This window comes from Lathamus discolor, chromosome 1 (assembly GCF_037157495.1).
Source record: "Lathamus discolor isolate bLatDis1 chromosome 1, bLatDis1.hap1, whole genome shotgun sequence".
Taxonomy (NCBI): Eukaryota; Metazoa; Chordata; class Aves; order Psittaciformes; family Psittacidae; genus Lathamus; species Lathamus discolor.
The window spans coordinates 30,281,162-30,301,469 of record NC_088884.1 but is presented as its reverse complement, the minus strand read 5'-3'; the positions used below and the strand labels follow the sequence as shown (position 1 = coordinate 30,301,469).

The following is a 20,308-nucleotide window of genomic DNA, read 5'->3' as shown; positions in this document are numbered from 1 at the left end:
TCTCATTACATTTAATTCAAATTAGATGGAACGAGGATAGACACAAAAAACAAGGTAAAACCCTTTCAAAAATTCCAGACAGTAAGAAAAGAAATGAAAAAAAAAAAAAAAAAAAAAAAGGACACACTCACCTGGGAAAATATATTTGCAGTTGGAGCAACTCTGTTGTCCACAATACTATATAATATTGCTAACAATCTGTCCAGGGGAAATGGCTTTGGCCCAAGGAGGTGATTGCTGGTCTACAACAGAAACAAGATATTTTCAGTCCAATAGATCTTTCCTGGAGTACCACAAGATGTTGTTCTCACATCCTTTTGGTCTCTGGGGAGGCACTGTAATTCACAAAAGTCATACAGCCTACTTACATGAGTGCACACTTATTGATTAAGATAAAGATATAGAGCTCTATTTAACATGGCAAGAGTTCAAACTACACAATAAATAGCAACATTTTTGAGCTATACAGTGGATCTGATGCAAGATTTCCTGTCACTAGATTTATAGATTTACTTGTCTTATTAAATTACCTTGCCCGATCTAAGGATTGAAGAGGAAAGAATATATTTTATAGCATTCCCAAGATGCATAGTTTTCTTCTGTTTATCAACAGGAAGACCAGCTAGGCTAGCAGCACACTGAATTTCTAGCTAATGAAAAAATGTAAAGGTTTAGATTTATTCTATTGTCTACAGTCAGTCTATAATCCATAATCACCTACAAAGATCTGTGCAGAACAAAACAAGTTTTTACAGATCTATATAACCAGACAACTTTTAAGTATATTTTTGCTTCTTTTGCTTACTGAAGATATTTTACTAGCATTTGCATTTTGAAAAAGCTTAACAGAGAAGATTCTGTTAAAGTATCAATGTACCCATTTTGCTTGAATCATTTTAGCCACAGCCTCTTCCTTTCACAAAGGTGCAAAGTCACAACGAGAGATCCTCATCTTAAATGCCATATTAAATTACTCTAATAAACAGCCTTCTGTAACAACTTGGCAATGGGCACCAATGGTAATACAGGAAATTAAATACAGGAAGAAAAATTTTTTAGCCCTCAGCACAGTTAAAGACTACAACTTACTGCCCAAGGCAGACTGTGGAGTCTCCATCCTTACAGATGATCAAAACCAAAGCAGGCATGGCCCTGAGCAACATGCACTAGGTGTCCCTGCTTGAGCAGGAGCATTGGACTAGACCAGAGGTCCTTGCCTACCTCAGCTCTTCTGCGAATTTCACTTTCTAAACCAAATTTAAATAAAGAAACTGATCAACCATCTCTGTGGGAATATGAAGTATTAACTGGTCTTTTTTTTTTCCCAATAAAATTGCTGAGGTGTTTTTTTTTATATTTTTGCTGATTTTAATGTTTTAGTTTTCATTTTCTCTTTTGCTTTCTTTCTATCATAATGAAAATGTTACCATTTTGATACCTCAAACTGAAGAAAATATTTTTCGTCAGAAAATTAGAAATGAGAACACTTCAACTTACTGTTTTACACAAGAAATGCCTTTCTTACTATATTTCTAGTTTCTTACAATACACTCAATCATGGGACAATTCTGGCTGGAAAGGTCCTTAGGAGTTCTCTACTCAAACCGCTCCCGCTCAGAGGAGGAGGTCAGGTGAGGTTGCTCAGGACTTTATCAGTCCAGTCTTGGAAGCCTCCAGGGACTGCAACTGCCCCAGCTCTTCCGGGAAAACCATGTTACTGCCTGGATGTCCTTGTAAGGAAAAAGTTTTATTTATATCCAGTAAAAACATTTTGTTTCGGCTTACCCTCACTGCTGCTCACTCTCTCACCATCCATCATTGTATCATATAGTCCTGATAATCTCCATACTTGTACAAGACAAGCTGCTTTTAGTCCTCCCTTCTCCAGCTTGATCAACTGCACTTCTCTCAGGCTCTCCTTGCAAGGCAAGTGCTCCAGCCTCTGACTGCTTTGACAGTTCTCTGCTGAACTTGTTCTGGTATATTAATGTGTGTCTTCTACTTTAGGGGGGCAAAACTGGACAGAGCATTCAAGATGCAGCCCAAAGAGTGCTGAGTGTGAGGGCCCAGAGTGCTTCTGCCTCCCACACGTTCAGCTGGCTAAAATAAAGAGTTCAGCTGGCTGAGCCCAAGGTCAGCTCCTTTGCTGCAAGAGCTGCTGTATAAAGAGCTGCCTGACAGGTACAGGCAGACGTGTTAACAAAACACAGCATATTTACTCAACTTTGCATTTACAGAGCTATTCTGTCCCTTATCCTTCTTTTGCACCATACATCATCTTCACACCTCAGCTGACACTGAGGCATTACAGGTTGCATGAAGTAACATCGAATTCGATGATTTTTCAATGCTGAGTATTTTTAAAATACACGATTTTACAATATGGAGAAGTGCAGCTCACAAGGTAGAAGTGGGTAGTATTACAACTCAGACAGCATAGTTAGGACTGCAGAGATTTATCTATGACCCAAACTGTCAAAAGCTCTGACAAGGGAAATACTTGTTTCCATTTAAGTTTGTATTTCATTCTCCCTACTTTGACATCCAGTTTCCCTTTTTTGTTGTATACATTGATTCATTCTTACTAGCAGAGAAGCTGAGTTTTAAGAGGAATCATAGAATGGTTTGGGTTGGAAAGAACCTTAAGATCATCTAGTTCCAACCCCCCCTGCCATGGGCAGGGATGCTTCTCACTAGAACATGTTGCCCAAGGTTCCCTTCAGCCTGTCCTTGAACACTGGTAGGGATGTAGCATTTACCACTTCTTTGGGTTACCTGTGGCAGTGCCTCACCACCCTCACAGGAAAGAACTTCCCTGTATCTAACCTGAACCTCCTCTGTTTAAGTTTAAACCCATCACCCCCTGTCCTGTTGCTACAGTCCCTGATGAAGAACTTCCAAATAAAGTTTATTCCAAAATCATTCTGGGAAAGAACAACTCTCAAATACACCACCAGCACCTCTGTGTCATCACATTAAAACACAACCACACATTTCTTCAGCAAAACAAAAAGTTATTTCCAATACATGTTTTAGCTTTTCAAATCCAGGAGGTGTCCCCAAAGCTACCTCTTAGCTAACAAAGAAAGCAGTCTAAAAAATAATATAAATGTAGTCAAAACTTCAGCACAGCATCCTTAGTCAGAATGCAGGTACAGTGTACGTTATGAACTGCATAATCCCCTGCCCTTCTGCCTCTCAGCACATCAGCTCTGTGAATATTTTTTGTTATCAACAGAAAAAGTCAATAAACATACAGCAATTGAAGTGTGTACACTCCAAGCAGCTAGCAAGCACAATCAGCATGCATTCAGTAATCACAGAATCACAGAATGGTTTGGGTTGGAAAGGACCTTAAGATCATTTAGTTCCAACCTGCCTGCCATGGGCAGGGATGCCTCACCCTAGACCATGTCTCCCAAGACTTGTGTTTAGCATACAGTCACTTCACAAGTTTCTTGCTCTTAGTATTATCAGCTCTTGCTTAAACAGAACATAGCTTTGAACTTTCAAATTAATTTTGAAACACTTTCTTCTGGAAAAGCTGGAAGAGTTCATTCTAAGAGGGTGTAACTTGTAGAGAATCACTCTGGGTTTATTTCTTTGACAGAAATAAATTCCTGGAAGAACAGGAATGGTTTGGAAATTCCTCCAAACAGCACATAGCAAAGAATAAGATTTTTACAAATCTGCAAGGAACTAAGGCAGAAAGCATTTCCAAACCTTCCTGGCTCCTATACAAATTATGCATCTTCAGTTGCAAGCTAGGAATCCTGACACAAAAGAAATCCTCAAATGAAGCTGAAGCAGGTATTCTAGACAAATTCTTTTCTGATAAACAACCAGCACACTTGATCTCTTGACAGACTGACACCTGAAAAAGCATACTCCTGCACAAGTAGCTTCACCAGAAATATCTCTCACTTGTCACTAAACTGGGAAAACATTGTTCTACAGCAACTATGTAAAGAAACCCAACATATGCTGCTGTTGTCAGCACCAAGGCAACTAATAGAATGATAAAGTCAATTTTTTCCCCTCATTCACAAGATTTACTTTTTTCTAATTAAATAAAAAAACAAACCATGGCCTCTGAACTGGACAGAGTTAAGAATCAAGAAACAGATTTTTAGCCTGGCTGTACCTAAACTTTAAGGGAATGATTTATTTAATCTAATGTTTGCTTCCTGCCAAGTAGGTGTGTACAGTCAAACTAGTTTCCTGGCTACCATTACAGCCAGCAGAAATCTAATCAACGCAGTTTATGGTGCAATTCATCTGAATGAATATAGAACATACTTGAGTACGAGACTAATCGCACCCTACACTCCAATGACTGCATTGACTCGCTCTGCACCGTCTATAAAAAGACACCAGCTTAGATGCAGGCACCCACGTGGAGTCAGGCGAGTCTGATCTGTAAATCAGTTTTCCAAACAAGCTTCTCCGAGGGAAGGTATTGATACAAGCTGTCACACCAACTGAAGCAAATGAGACTTTATTCATAACACTACATATGTAAACTTTTATCCCCGTATTTCAGTTGCCCTCACTACAGAATCATAGTACCTACGTATACAGTTTTACATCTGGGCAACTGTATCTCTGTGCAAATATTTATAAAGATTACAGTATAGCAAAGAAACGTAGGTCTGGAAGATGCTCTTAGGATCTGCAGTCTACCGTGCCTCAGAAACTTTCAAAACCAGGCTGTACTCTGACCTACAAGCAGTTGCAGTTTCTGGCATTAATACTTAATAGCAGAAGGGTCCTAACCTATAAACTATAAAGCGACACATCAGCAGAGAACCCAAGCTCTATAAATAGAGGCAAAGGTGCTTTCAAAATGCCACAATGTACCCAGCCTATTCATTAATCCCTAGGACACACTCCTGTTTCTTTCATGCAGTCAGAGGTCAATGCAACACTGTCAACTCTAGAGATATTTTCTATTAACTATAGTTGATCTACTAAGAATGAGGAAGTCCTAGTTCTCTTCAAAGTAAGACTAATATTAAATGCAACAAAGAGGTGCAAGAATCAGATCATTTGGAGTCTTCGAAGTCTTTGAAGTCTTTCCTGATTATGCAAGTTACTTGTTACAGCTGGACAACCAACTACACAAGACACGGTTAGCCACGTACACAAATGTGTCTAAGAACGCTTTCAGAACATCATTCAATGCTTAGGTTGTATGGTAAATATAAAGTCTACAAAATTACAATTAATCTAGTTAAAGTAAAAAAAGTCACTGAAATCTTACTCATCTTTTTGACCACTAATTTTGCTTACATTTGTTTGCATTTGAGTTACCCTCATTTACTAAATTCTTTTGTTGGTACCTCCTGTTCTGTTTTGTACTTAGTCAGCAGCATTTAGTTTGCTTCAGGAACAACAATAAAATGGAAATCAGTTTATTGTTAATGAAAGCACTTCTGAACACTAAGTAGTGAAATTAGTCCATTTAACGTAACCAATGACACAGGAGTTCAAGCTCTACAGTACAATTAAGGTGATAACAACCTGGGTATTTCTTCATCAGATCTCTCTTTTCCCATTTATTGTACATCCCTAGCTGTTCCTGTGTCCCTGGTTGTTCCCATATCATCTTCCAAGATGGAAATCTATTGCCAAGAAGGAATAAAACAAAACACTTTTTCTGCAGAGAATGCAAGGAAAAGAACATTTTAAGTTTAATTATTCCTTCTCCTGAAAATTATTTATCTACTAATTACGACATGAAGGTATTTAAAAAATACAGCATTCCTGAAAATAATTAAATGCTCTGGAAGTTCTCAGGAGTTCATGTGCCAGGGGCAAAACACGCATGATGCCCATGTGTACAGGACACATGAATTTAGAGACTTCCGAATTCTTACATTTATGTAAGGATCTACCCAGTGGTGCAACACATTGCACTGCTGAAGTAGAACTATGCTCACTTACACTTTCACATGCAAAAACTGTGTCCATACAAAAAAAAAGAAAACTTGGAAAGAAGTCTTTAGATTGCCAAGGACTCTGTCCTCCTGCTGAGGCAGCAGAAAATTAGGAAAAAGACTACAGGCAGAAGAATCAGAAGCAAAGAATTATCAGGCTAAGTATCACTGTTAGAATTTGTCTCATATTATTTACACTGCCTGTAGCATGGAGAAGAGGAGGATATAATGATCGTTTCAGCAGGGATTTAGTGCTGTCTGAACTGCTCTTACTCTACAGGTTTCTTTAAAATTAAGTCAACAAGCTACAAATGTTAAAATTTGATTTATCTCTTTATATTACAGTTATAAATACGCATTCAGGTATTTGCTTCTCCTAGCATATCAAGCTTCTGACAGTAAAAACTGGTATAACTCTACTGAAATCAATTACATTTAGCTATTTATAACCGTGGAAAGGTTAGTTAATAGTCTGATGGAATCCTAAGAAACAGACAGGAGTGCAAAGTTTCCAAGCCCCAAAACACAAACTTGAGCTCTTATACCTCACTGCATCACTGGGAATTAGTGATTTGACTTTCAAAACTACTAACCACCTATTACTTTAATATCTTTCAGAGAACTTCTGTTATCTGGCTCTTCCATGTATGATGTCTTTTAACTACCTTTATTAAGCACATTTGTTACACAAAAAACATTACTTTAGGAGATGAGTTTATGCTACAGTTAAATTTCAAAACAATAAAAATGTGTGCATCAACAGAAATTTGCATCACACAAAATCAGTACACCATAATAACTGTTATTTATGCAACTCTGTTTCTTCTACAGTAAACAATGAGGCAAAACAAAATGCAAAACCAGCAGTAGAGCAGGAAGAAAACATTTGTTGCCAAACTCAGCTAAGATGAAATACATACCTTTTCATGTTTCTTCATAAAGTTGGTCTTTCTAATTTTCCCATGATGCTGTAAACAACAGGAAAAAAAGCAAATTCATATGTAAATTATTTTATGCTCCTACTATAGGAAAAATAGAAACAAAACAGTCAACAAAAAATATATATACTCTACATATGGTAGCACACTTGTCTGGGTCTGCTTCTTTAACCTCCAGTATTTGTGCCTGATGTTAGCAGCAATTCGTCTTACTAGAAGCCCTAAAATTATGCTTGCTTTACTTCTTGCAAAGCCAAAAAACAATACACTAGTATTTCTTGGTAATATGCAGAAGGTGTTTTTTTCTGATCCAATCAGGGACTGATGAGAAGAGGAAGCAAAAATGCAGTTTGAATTCAACTTCATGTTACCATCCCCCTCCTATCATCAATCAACTAATGAAAAAGACAGGTTTCATTCTTTCTCTTTCCAGAGAAGTCTCAATGATGGACACTTCATTTTCAAAACATATATGCATACAATCCATCTGAATTTTCACCTTTTATCTGCTCCATTTTAGAATTTGGATGGTATGCAAGTTGGCAGAATGACGAAAAGGAATTAAATCAATACAAATATAGTTCAAGGTGCAGGAGCTAAACAAACAACAAAAAGAAGGAAGGAGCATCATTTAAAAAGGCACAGCTTTAAAGCAATCTTAAGAAAGGGAGGACTCTGAAAAGAAAGTGTTCTTGGATCAAGTTCTGGATTTGGATCTCAACTGAAAATGTGAGAGCAAGACAAGGACAGAAATATAGTAAATGCCTTAACAAGGCTATAAATCAATGAGCAAAACAAGACAGAGACACATGAAGGATGACATGTATAAATGATATAAAACTAGTGGAGCAGTACAAGTATAATATTCTTTAAACATAGTCAAGTGCTACTTCTCAAAGTATACCTTATGAGCATGCTCAATGAATCAGGGGAAAAAATATCTCAAAAGAAGGAATTCTTTTTCATTATAATGTTTAAAATCTTGTACTTAGTATTTGTAGACCTCAATATTCAGCCATGTCAAGATGATCTCAGTAACTGTGGCTGCTCTTGACTGACTTCTGAAGAGCTTAATATTAGTCAGAGCTTTAAGTTTCCTTTACATAATTTGCCAGACTGAAAAAAAGAATTAGTTCATTCAATTAATACCTATCATATTAGAGACAGGTATCATACTTCGAGACAGCAAAGCAATCTTTTTATCATGTCTTTGAAAAGAAGACTAGGTGATAACAGACTTTCTGGAGGAGGAAGTGATCAAGCCTCAGGTTAAACAGTGATAGATCACAACTGCATTCATACATTTTGAATCTCCATACAGCATATTTATCAAGTGCTTCAAAGCAAGCGAGCAGGTGCCCAATTTCTGAGCAAGCACAGAGAAACATTAAATACAGAGCTGCTTTTAGTAGTTAGTAGTTTCAGGAGTTAGTTTTTAATCCTGTTTTCTATTAAAATGATAAAAATAAGACTTCATATAGTTTGAAATTTTTCTGTTTGTTTTAAAGACTACCTTTCAAAACCAGCTCTGTATTTTTTTCTCAATTTACTGCAAAGCACTTAAATTTTCATATAACTAAGAGCAGCAATGCCAACTATGACTTCATTGCTTTATCAGGCTGTTAGCATTCCAGGCTGCCACAAACCGTAAACTAGCATCCATACCAGTAGTGCATATTAGCAGCTAAATGGCCATCCTCCTGTTTGCATCTAGCAGTCCTTAGTTAAATCACTCCAGAAGATACTTTGCTGTAACCTACTCTGAATCTCATTATAAACCTGAGAAAATATTCTACTTTCACAGTCCGCATGACTCAAAAGCTTGAACCCACCAAAAGTGTCGGTTTTGTTGGGCTTTGAGATGCAGCCATTTCTGTAATTCACCTTAGCACCTGACTAAGTGCTAACTGCTACCAGATGGGGCAAGAATGGTAACTTCTCCTGTTTATCCAAGTCTTGGGGAAAATACTCAATATCACTGATTGAAGCAGGGACCGTGAAGGCATTTCAAAAACCTTAGCAGCTCATGCTTATTGCACACAACTTTGGCAGGGTTCATGTGCAAGAACAGAACCATCAGAGATACTAAAAAAGGAGAAAGGAAAAAAAAAATTATATTGAAAAGGCTGCTCAGTGAACACAAACAAGAAAGATGAGGCACTTTTTGACAACATGCTTCACTGATTTGACTCTTGTGAGTTTTCCTATTTAAATTCCAAGACTGATATGAAAATATCTGGGCAAAATCACTTCTTCAGCAAATAAATCTCTTACAAAGAAACTGCTTTGGCCAAGAGAAAAGAACAAAGGTTGCCCATAAAGAAAACTTGTAAATCTGCACTTACTACAAGTAATCCTCTACTCTTCTCAGCTTTCAATGTTAAGATCATGCCAGAAACATGAAACCCATATTTAAACTAAAAACATACTAGTATATTATTACTAAAACCACAGTAACTTCTCAAAACATATGTCTATGTGTTTTTTTTCTTCAAGAGGGAAGAAAACAAACATATTTTTACAAATTTGTCTTGTTCACATTTTCTTCACATTTTCACACCAATTTATCATGAATACCATACATTTATACACACATGCATATATTAATACATACTGTAATAACGTATAAAACCTTAAAGTTAGTAAAATGCATAGAAAACATAACTGCCCGATCACTTCTCTGGTATCAATCTTCCTGCCCACATTTTCTCCAGTTAAGACCTCAAAAACAACACAATGAGGTACGCCTGAGGAGCATGAAGATTCTGGGTGAGAGACAGGCTACAAGCTCTGGCACCACCACATCTGTTTGCAGCATGACCGCAACACAGCCCAAAGGAAAAAAAAAAAGCAGAAGCAGAAAAATTCAACCTGTACATGTCAAGAATTTACAGAAAATGGAGTTTAGACAATGATTTGGTAATAAGGATTAATACATTCATCCTAAAATATGCATTACCATCACTTCAACACAGCACATGCCAGGTAATGGAACCACATCTTATGCAAAAGCAACTGTGTCTACTTCTTTGTTTCAGAAATTAAAATTGTATAAAGAAGTTAACATTGTATTATGTCATTTTACCTCATTAAAGGCTAATGCACTTGTAGTTTGCATCTTACTCCTGTGGCTTATTCCTAAGGACACTGCAGGCACTCCTCTAAAATCTTTACAAACTGTTGCTATACCAACTTACAAAAGCAAAGCAGATACTTGCACTGTAACAGTGTTACATATGTTCTGACACGACAAAGAAGATTGGTTTATTAGACATCAATAAGGACTACATCATTACCAATCACAATATGTGATCTACAGAAAAGCTTCTGATCACAACAAATGAACCACACATAGAAATACTGCTTAAAATGAAGAGTTTTAAAATAGGAAATTCAGTATGCAGGAATCCATTAAGCAACACTAAGGAAAAATCTCATTACCTTAAGAAAGAACCTCTTATCTGTCCTAACAGGATTGTAGGAAGCAAGGTAAGCAGCTATTAGAAGAAATTTGGAGTAATAAGGAAGTTCCACATGTGTATGCGCAGAGAGTCCTACAAAATAAACAAACACTTTATCAGTCACCAAAACACTCTGAACATCCACAAACATCAAATTGAACTCATTGGCATTCTTCTTCTTTTCCTTCTGTCTTATCTACTGCTGTAACTAAATGAGTATGGCCGCTTTCTCAATACCATTATCACAGATACAAAATCTGTGAAGGGCCAAGGAATGGCCCGATGCCACTCTCTACAACTACCTGAAAGGAGGACGGAGTGAGAAGGTGGCTGGTCTCTGCTCCCAAGTAACAAGCAATAGGACAAAAGGAAATGGCTTCAAGATGTGCCATGGGAGGTTTAGACTGGCTATTAGGAATAATTTCTTCACAAAAAGAATAGTCCGGCATTGAAACAGGCTGCCCAGGGAAGTGGTGGAGTTACCATCCCTGAAGTGTTCAAAAGCCATGCAGATGAGGCCCTTAGTGACATGGTTTAGTTTTGGTTTTGGCAGTGCCGGATTAACCATTGGACTTGATAATCTTAAAGGTCTTTTCCATATAGGAAACAGTCTGATGACTGAAACTATCCTTAGACAATATGAAAATAAACGGCTATTTTACCTACTTTCTAAAGAATAAACTATTTGTCATGATAAATAATATGGAAAAAGTTTTCCCAAGCTATGAACTGGTCAAAAGACCACGAGCAACTGACACCACCAGGAAAATGTAAACGAAGGCTTTAACTTTTTTTTAACTTAACTTTCAAGCCTATCTGAAGTATAAACCTCAAAAAAGCCGTACTTCTCTACTGAAACAACAGAAAAAATTCTTGTGATTCTGACATTTCTCTTTTCCAAGACACTGGGACACAGGTCAGGTGTTTTGTTTAGGGATGTGCTAATCCTGCGTAAGTAACATACCAGGTATAGTATTCCCTTCTCCCTATTCAGAGAATTCTGCTAGTTGGTACATAGAGGTTTGACCATCAGTGGTCAGCCCATTCCTCCTCCATTCCTACATTAGAAATACTTAAAGAAATCTTTTTTTCCTTCAAAGAACCTTTGGAAAGGTTAAAATCAGGATATATGCTACGGGAAAAAACAGTAAGGGTCCTGTGCAGAACACCTTCTCAATAAACATGATTACTCTTAACTGTACCTGAATGTTAATAGGTAGCCTCATCTATGTAATTCCCTTCACATTTTTCAGGTAACAATAACCAAGCCAAATGCAAAGTACACATTTCACATCACAAGCCTCTACAGAGTTACTATATCTCCTACCTTTTAGTTGCCCAGGGTCTTCATCATCGTGCTGTAAGTGCTCCCACTGTGAGCTAAAAGACAGATAATGCACATATATAAAGATGAAGTACTTGTTAGTCTTTTAGAGACAAATTTCTGCTTGGTATATTGTATTTCAATTTCATGACACTGGCTAGGATACAGTTAGTAAGAGCATAATTAAAAATAACATGTCATACTACCTTGCACTTAGGTTTCAATTATGTGCAGATTATGCATATTTGAAAAACCGCAGAAAGTAATGGTATATTAAGGTATAAATTTGAGTACAAGCCAATTGTAAAATACCACTTTCTTTCCTTCCAACTACCACCAGTAAGCAAGTACCAATAATGTTCTAAGTTTCAAGAAAAATGCAGAATTGGGTAAAAAGTAAAAACAGCAACAGGTTTGACATTTTTTCTATCTGCTTAATAACCGTTTATGCTAGTGAGAACAATACTATAATTACTTTGTAATGTAATTTTGAAGTCTATGTAATAAAGCAATATTCACTCTTCACTGAAATACTTTCAAGACATCAAGATGGAACATTCTGTCAGTGAAAAATGCCTGCAAGCAGTTTGCTGTGTTCCTAAACAACAGCAAAAATTTTCACTTCAGAATTTTCCCTAAGGAATGACATTGTCACGAATGTCATGATTTTAGATCATTTTTGTGTATCACAGAGTTTGTTAAAGCACCAGTGCTTTTTATTTTGGGTTTTTAAAGATCTGGTCTAGTGGAAGGTATCCTTGCTTGTGGCAGGGGGGTTGGAACTAAATGATCTTTAAGGTCCTTTCCAGCCCAAACCATCCTGTGATTCTATGACACTATCTTTATGAACAAGGTTTATCAGCCACATACCGTAAAACTTCTGGAAACAGTTTAATAAGAGCTGATGTAATACTCAAATTGTAATGAATGAGCAGTTTTTACCCAATTACTATTTTACAGGTAGAAAAAAAGGCTCCTTTTCATCTTAGCTCAGGTAGCACATCAGCCAATAGCAAAGTTCTACTGCTGTCACTTAAAACTTGAAGAGAAGCCCAGATTAATTACAGTTCTGTGGCCAGAAAAACTGATACAGTCATTTTAACTCCTCAAGCTTTTACTGGTACGCAGAGGCAAATCCTAGAACTATTATGCAGAAACTGGAATTTATCATTAAAAACCCATTAAAGCTCAAATTTATAATCAAAGAAAACTGTAAAGAGGAAAATCTATTTATTTGGAAACAATTCACAAGTTATTTTATAACATAATCTTGTATTACACCCTAATTAGAGTAGGCAATTACACAATATAAAAAGTCAGGAAGATCCTGAGTAGACTACACATTGAAGATCAATATCAAGTGCAAATACATATTTGAGTCAAATAGAATAATGCCTCATTGTACAGTGAAGTTTAGCTCATATGAAGTAAAATCAATTCTCTTTTTGAACAAACGATCACTTTTCCAAAACATTTCGCAAGGACCGATACTACAGACACAGGTTCACTTACCAGAATATTCTATGGCCTCAGTGACATTCAAAGGAAAAAAAAATCATTATGTAACAAGATAAAGAAATCAAACACTACTGAATTACCTCTCTTCACACGGCATAACATCAGAATCACTCATCTTAAAGATGGAAAAGACATTACATTTGATCCAATTCTTAACATTGAAAATGAACACCACCATCTTTTTATACTAGCAGTCTGGCAACTCAAGAAATAAAGCGGGAATCTAAAACCATATCAAGAGGAACTCAGCCCATTAGCAGGACACCAGATTCTAATACTGTCAGAAACGGTAAGGAAAATTTTGCTCTTGGACAAAAAAAAAAAAAAAAAAAAAGGTGGTCAGAAAGCACAGTAAACCTACAAATTTAGCTCTACTAAACAAAGCTAAGGAGCACAAATGTTCAAAATCTGTGACATCCCACAGTAAGTTTGAGGCTTGCATGCATCCTTGGTACACAGTAAGGATCTGTCAAGTTACCTTTACAAGTGGGTTTTACGTTATTCTATCAAAAAAGAAACACTAGCCATGAAACATAATGCAGAATGTAAATATTCAGAGAGGAAGCTTGTTAAAAGCAGCAACATCAACAAAACAAAGAAGCCCTTGCCCCCCAAATTACCTGGATATTTCCCGGAGATAAACAGTCTGCATTGCCCTCTTCAAATGAGGTTCAATATTCTTCCAGAGTTTGCGAGAGTCACGTTCATTTGCTGCACCAAGCCAGAACCAACTCTGTTAAACATTTAACTCATACAACACTAAAACTCTTATCCCTGGCACCTGAACAGTCACAGGCATGACAGAAGTCATCTAACACCCTGACTCTGAAATGCTGCGTTAAGATGATGCACCATCATCATCCATTTGCAAGCACGTTACCATGCAATGCTGTTTCTCTGCGGCTGAGATACTCTGGGACAGTCTGGCAGAACATCTGCTCTCATTTGCTCCTCTTAGCCTTGGCAGAGGAATGACTTATCCCATGCAAAAGTCCTGGTGGTTGACTGAAGAGAAAGATTTACAGTGGAGAAGCAAGTTTTCACAGTATTTCCATAAAACACCACCAAAAAAGGTCACCTAGTGCTTCTGCTGCAGATGCTGCCTACTGGGTGCGACTGAAATAAGCAACGCTGTTGTCATCAGAAATGGTCACAAGACAATGAGGATCAAAGCAAAGTCCTCCACAAAACCCAAAGGAGGTCACCTGCGCTCTCATACACCTGCTCAAATTAAAGACAGAAGCTTACCTTCTCCTCTGGCCACTGGTTCACAATATTTAGAAAAATTGAGTGCTGCCTATAGGAAGTAAATAGTACAACATATTAACAAGGTCCTATACAGTCCATCTAGCTACAGAATATAACAGGAAGCATAATTCATTACTTTGCAAAACCAAGGGATTGTTTTTCTGTCAATAATTATGCTGCTTGCTTCTAAACACTATACTGTTAAATGTCACAACAATTCTGTAGGTTAAAACACAAACAAAAGTAATCTCTCACAGGTTACTTGGTTTTGATCTCATCAAAATCTGTTTACTATACTCAAGGGTTGCATTTGTTGTTTGGGGTTTTTTTTAATAACATAGTAATTAAACATTATAAATGCAATAGAAATGTTTTCATGAACTTGCTTTTTCATTTTCAGATAAAACTTTCCATTCCAGGAGCAGTACAGCATGTTCAAAAGTAGGCCACACATACAGAAACAGAAGTTACTCTTAAAAAGACAAAACAAAAACCCCAAACAACAAAAATCGTGCTGACACATTCCACATTCAAAGGAACTCCTTTTGCCTTATGCAAGATTGAGAGATCTTTGACCACACTGCAATCTAGACTTTTCTCTGTATTTATTAAATCAGTATCACACAGAATTTTGTAAAGAACAATCCTCACATTTCATTCTCCTTTTGTTCTGCTGTACCTTATTAAATCTCTGTGCCAGTATTCAGAACTCTGTAACTTCTACATGTAAATCTAATTACAGAATGTATTTTTAATAATATATAAATAATACACATTATTAACAATCAAGCATAATAACATACACATTTAGAGTCTGTATTAGACACTGTGGAGTTGTTCAGAAGCCTATGGACAGTTTTATGTGTCTCTTGTACAGAAGAGACTTATTAAACACAAAAAGAATTTAGCACCCAATTAGGTAATATTTTCATAACATTGGTATTTCACACACACACACACAAACAGTGCATTTAAGGCTAACGGAATTATTCTGACAAGCAGAGTCACCTAAGTACATGTCTAGAAGAACTGTGACCCTAGTTTCCATTTGTATAGCCATCAGATTTCAGCATTTGCACTTAAATAAAAAACCTATATAGTTAACAGGTAAGTACAGCTTCCCAATGGAAATGCAGGCAGAACATTCAGATCATCTCACTAGCATGGATCTGTTTACTAATCATAACCACTGATCACTTCAAACTTTTCCTTGTACACAATACAGTTATTTAAGTAATAATCTGGTAAGCTAATAACTCTTACTGCTATTCAGCTTTTCCTATGTGAAAGTCACCATCAAGTAATTTTTATTTTTCTTCAGTCTGTTTGGTATTGCATTATTCAACAGATATATGATCAAAACTCCTTTTTCAAATAGCTTCAATGTATTTTTGTTCCCTCAGGTGTGACTATATTGCAGGAACTTTGACTTACCTATTTTATTATTAATTCCAAAACACAGACAATAAAAACATTTGTGTCAATCCTCACTTTTCTAGGCCTTTGAATCAAATTAATATGCTATGTTTCCGTAAAAATGTGCAACAGATCTGTCTTGTAGCAGCTTGGTTACCTTAAAATCCTTTGTAGGATGCATGCCAAGTGAAAATTTTACCCTCCGAGATGACAAAGGAAAATGTGTCATATTTTAAGTTAAATTTCCCATAAAGTTGAATTATAAAGAACGCTGGGTGGCAAGCTACATTTAATAAGGATGGAAAACAACCGAACTGAACGTTGGACATGCTGAGAACATGCATCTGGAAGATATTCCTTCAAACATTGAAACATTCAAGGCCACACTGCACAGGGCTACGAGCAAGATCTAGTTGAAGATGTCCCTGCTCATTGCAGGGGAGGCTAGACTAGATGACATTTAACTGTCCCTTCCAAACCAAAGCATTCTATGACTTTTCTCTTTGTCCATATTCAACAATAAATCTAGACTTTCAGAGCTGTTTTGGCAAAACACGTCCTAAAACAAAAGAACAATCCTAAAGGAACTCATCTCACCAGATGCTGAAGTTCTTTCACATCCCTACAGACCATGTAGAAGACACCAAGCAGAATGTTGATATATGCAGAATAGAAGTCTGCAGAATATTCTGGGGGATGATTCTGAGACAAGATCTTCTGCAGATGCCCTGTTTAAACAAAGATAAGTTTTGATTATTTAAAGCTAACTCAATAAACTGACCACATCTTACAAGTTAAGTGGGAAAACAAATTATAATCATCACTAAAAAAAAACCCAAACCCACCAAAACCTACATTGATTAAAAGAACCACCAAATATAATGGAACCAAAATTTTACTTTGAGATGTTTTAGCATGTGGAAAAAGAGAAGTCTTTCAGAGGTTGTGTGAATACTTTTACATTCCAACAGCTATTACATATTCCTGATTCTTTAAAGGCATACTGATAGACACAGAAAAAGCATTTAAATGTTGTCTGACAAAAGTATTACTCAATCCCCTAACGCAGATTAAAGAATTAGCTTACCTATGCTGTAATCAGGAAAATACAAGGTGAATGGCTCAAAACACCCAGTATTTGGACGGAACAGTTCCCATACTATTTCACTGAGCAGGATAACTGTCACATTTCTGTCAGTCTACATAGAGGGGGTGGGGGAAGTGGAAGGAATAGAGGGAGTAACAGATAGGCAGAGAAAGAAAAAGTAACACTGCATGTTACAATATCAATGAGAAAAATTATTGCTGTGACATTTCTGTTCCACAAAAATCACCAAATGTAAAGTTTAATACAAATTACTGGGATAGTAATAAAGCTTCAGCTGGCCTTATCAAGAAGCTCATACATTTGCAGATTTTCATAATTACATGAGACTTTCTTGCATCCCTTGCCATTTCACTGACATGTAAGATTGGTGGGGTGGTAAGATACAACACAATACTATACAATACCAAGTATTGTACTGGTACTATATTGTACTGCTACTATTGGCTGGTACTAGACAATACCAAGCAATTCCATCCCTTACTTCCAAAATTAAAACAGCATTTTACTTTGGTAATTAAACCCAGCCTTTCAGAACAAATGGGAGAATTTAAAAAGCAAAAGAAAGCTCGCTCTTTCTGAAGCCAGCTATATAGCGCTTTATTTTAAAGGTAAGTTGGTCTTTCAAAAACAACAACAAACATTTCAAAACAAAAACATAGTATTAACTGTGTATTTTACCAATGTTTTACTAGTTACTAACAATGGCTGTATGTAGCAACGTATTATTTTTAACCAAGTTTTTACTGACAAAATGCTTGCCTTGAGTTTGATGTTTTGGTTAATAGGTAACAAAACACTTCATATTAAAAAAAAATTATTTCCTTATTTTGGTTACGCTTCCATATATCAGCTTTTTTCTACAAAGCTGACTGTGAGGATGATGAATCATTTTTTTTTTTTTGCAAGGTTTCTGCAATCATACTAAAAAATCTGCATAACAAAAGAGGCATAACAAAAGAAGCACACTTGAAAACTACCAAGGCACCTCAAGAAAATAAAAGGAAGTGACCTGACTGAGTTAACAATGCTTAATATGAGCTGTGAATGACCTGAAGGAAAAGTTTAAATGTTATTTCCCTCCCCTGAAATACAGGGAGAATCTTCTTTTATTTACTCTTCCTACTTCCTGCCAAAGTGGCACCCACTCATATTCTTTGCTGTATCTTCTTTCTCTGTTTTTAAGGGTCTTTTTTAATTATTATTATTTTAATGAGACTATTTTTCTGTAGTTTTCTTTCAACTGTGCTCCTCTCCCAGATTTCCTAGTATTTTAGCTGAGGAAAGTACTTGGGTATTTTCAGTTCAATTCCTGACAGACTTTCCAGTATGGAAAATCTAAGTATTTCTTACCTTAATAGTCATAGAAATCAAGCATCCTATGACCTGTTTTTTCTAATTATTCCCCAGTCCCACAGAATCTTTCACCACTAATGAAGCTTCTTGTCTCTCTTCACTCAAGGAAAGGAAGTGACGCAGGAGATGCTCCTACAACATTCCTTTGCAACATCAGCTGCGTAACAGTTTTACAAAGTCTCAGTCCAGAAGCCAGAATCTGAGCAACTGGAATCTCAGCATTCAGCAAAGCTGACAAACTTATTTGGAGGTTACTTTTGAATTTGAGGATGTTTCTCTACTACACGTAAGTCTTAGCCTATGCTTTTTCGGTTCCTGAACAGCAATCATAAGCCTAAGTTTTCCTGCTTTCTCTGTCTGACAGGTTCTTTCTGCTTCAGGGGCAGCAAAATCCAGAATATGGGCAGAACAGACAAAAAGAGCCAGAAGATGCACCAGCTGCCAGGATTAAGATCACAGCTGTGAATCAGTCTCCATTCAGTACACAGGGAAATCAATGTCACCAGAAGATTAAGAGTACCACGCAAAAGTCTTGAGATGACAACCATAATTTCAGCTATTTAGCCATCTTCTGGCTTTGTCTTCAGTTTCTTTCCAGAGAATGCACCATTTTTCTTTATTCCAAGGCATAAGCTTTGATACTTCAGAAGTGAAAGAGGGAAAGATACAGTAGTTTACTCCAGTCAGAAACATACTGTGCTGCAGTTCCAGTGAAAATGCAAAAACTCTCTGCCAACGTAAAGCACATTCACAGCTGCTGAACTGTGCAGCTCCAGCCACAGTTAAATAGCTGGCAGTCTACTGACCTTCCCCAAGCCAGCCACCACACAGTGCTCTGAAGCTCTACACGGGAGAAACTTGAGGAAAACAAACGTTTCCTGAGTTGCAAATTCACACTTCCTATGCTGAATTCAGCACTCAATGAACTCTATGCTGAATATACTTAGTGTTGTTTGGGCTCTTTTGACTCGGCAGCTGACTCAGAAGCAGACTTTGGATTTCCACACAAACATCTGACAAACTCTGTAAGGAGGTTTATTTATTTCTTTGTACCAAGCTAACAGGAGCTATACTGAAGCATCTCTCTACAGATTATAGTCTGCCTGAGATATTTTTCCGCAATTATTAGAAAAATAAAAATGAAGAGTAGAAAAATTTCAAATTCTTCTTAAAACCGAAATTCTAGAAAAGACAGCTGTGCATCTGATACCAGCCCCAAAGGAATCTGTAACAGATCAGGTATCATAAAGCAAGATACTATCAAACAGAATTTAAATAAACCCCCCCAAAAAACCTAATAGTATAAGAAAAACCTGCCAATGTTTAAATTCTGGTTCGGTTTCTAGCTTTGACTGCAGACAGTTGACTATTTGATGGTGGTGTGTAGGGGGATTAATTTTGCAACATTTTTGATCTAAAGAATCACTTATCTTGATCTGTGAGCCTGGATGGACAGATACCACGTGTTCAGTTACTTTCAATATGCAGGACACACACATTAAGTTTTTTCTAGATACTTACCAACTCTTGAAGCCTAAGAAATGCTGGCAGGATGTTTGCTTCCATTTCCCTCAGCTGTTCTGCTCTATCCAGTACCTTTTAACAAAGCAATGATCTTATTACATAGAGTATGTCAACTTCCATTCTCATGTGCATTTAAAATTAATTCTTAGCTGCTGGAAACTCATTTCACTAATGGCTTTTAGACAGCAGAAACCACCCCTTAAGCAAGCAACATTACAGAGATTATTGCTTCGGGTGTGCTTCAAGGAAGCCCAAACAGCTCTGCCACCTAAAAGAAACATACAATCCCCAGGCAAGCAACATTCTTATGCCTTATGGCAATGAAAAATTGCAATGCAATTATATCAGTCAAGAATACCACTGACAAAGCCCTATCATCATTAATAACCACTGAATCTTTCAATTTTTGCTCCAAATTCTTCTTACATTTCAGCATCATGTGTAGTATGGTAGCACTAGGTCACCTGTAGGATACCTAT

General features: G+C 36.8%; 1 protein-coding gene across 4 annotated transcripts in view; it reads right to left on the bottom strand.

Annotated features, from left to right (window-relative positions):
• ORC5 (origin recognition complex subunit 5) overlaps positions 1–20,308 on the bottom strand; it is a 72,967-nt gene that overhangs the window by 40,817 nt on the left and 11,842 nt on the right. For all 4 annotated transcript variants that reach the window (XR_010609909.1, XM_065666440.1, XM_065666450.1 and 1 more), the window contains exons 5-13: positions 19,827–19,901; positions 16,932–17,043; positions 16,442–16,572; positions 14,429–14,477; positions 13,801–13,891; positions 11,666–11,718; positions 10,319–10,431; positions 6,860–6,907; positions 132–242 (exon numbers count right to left, since the gene is read on the bottom strand). Coding sequence is in view for 3 of the 4 variants with exons in the window: in XM_065666440.1 (XP_065522512.1) it covers positions 132–242; positions 6,860–6,907; positions 10,319–10,431; positions 11,666–11,718; positions 13,801–13,891; positions 14,429–14,477; positions 16,442–16,572; positions 16,932–17,043; positions 19,827–19,901 (783 nt within the window). In the remaining variant the exon portion in view is untranslated. The remainder of the gene's footprint in view (positions 1–131; positions 243–6,859; positions 6,908–10,318; positions 10,432–11,665; positions 11,719–13,800; positions 13,892–14,428; positions 14,478–16,441; positions 16,573–16,931; positions 17,044–19,826; positions 19,902–20,308) is intronic.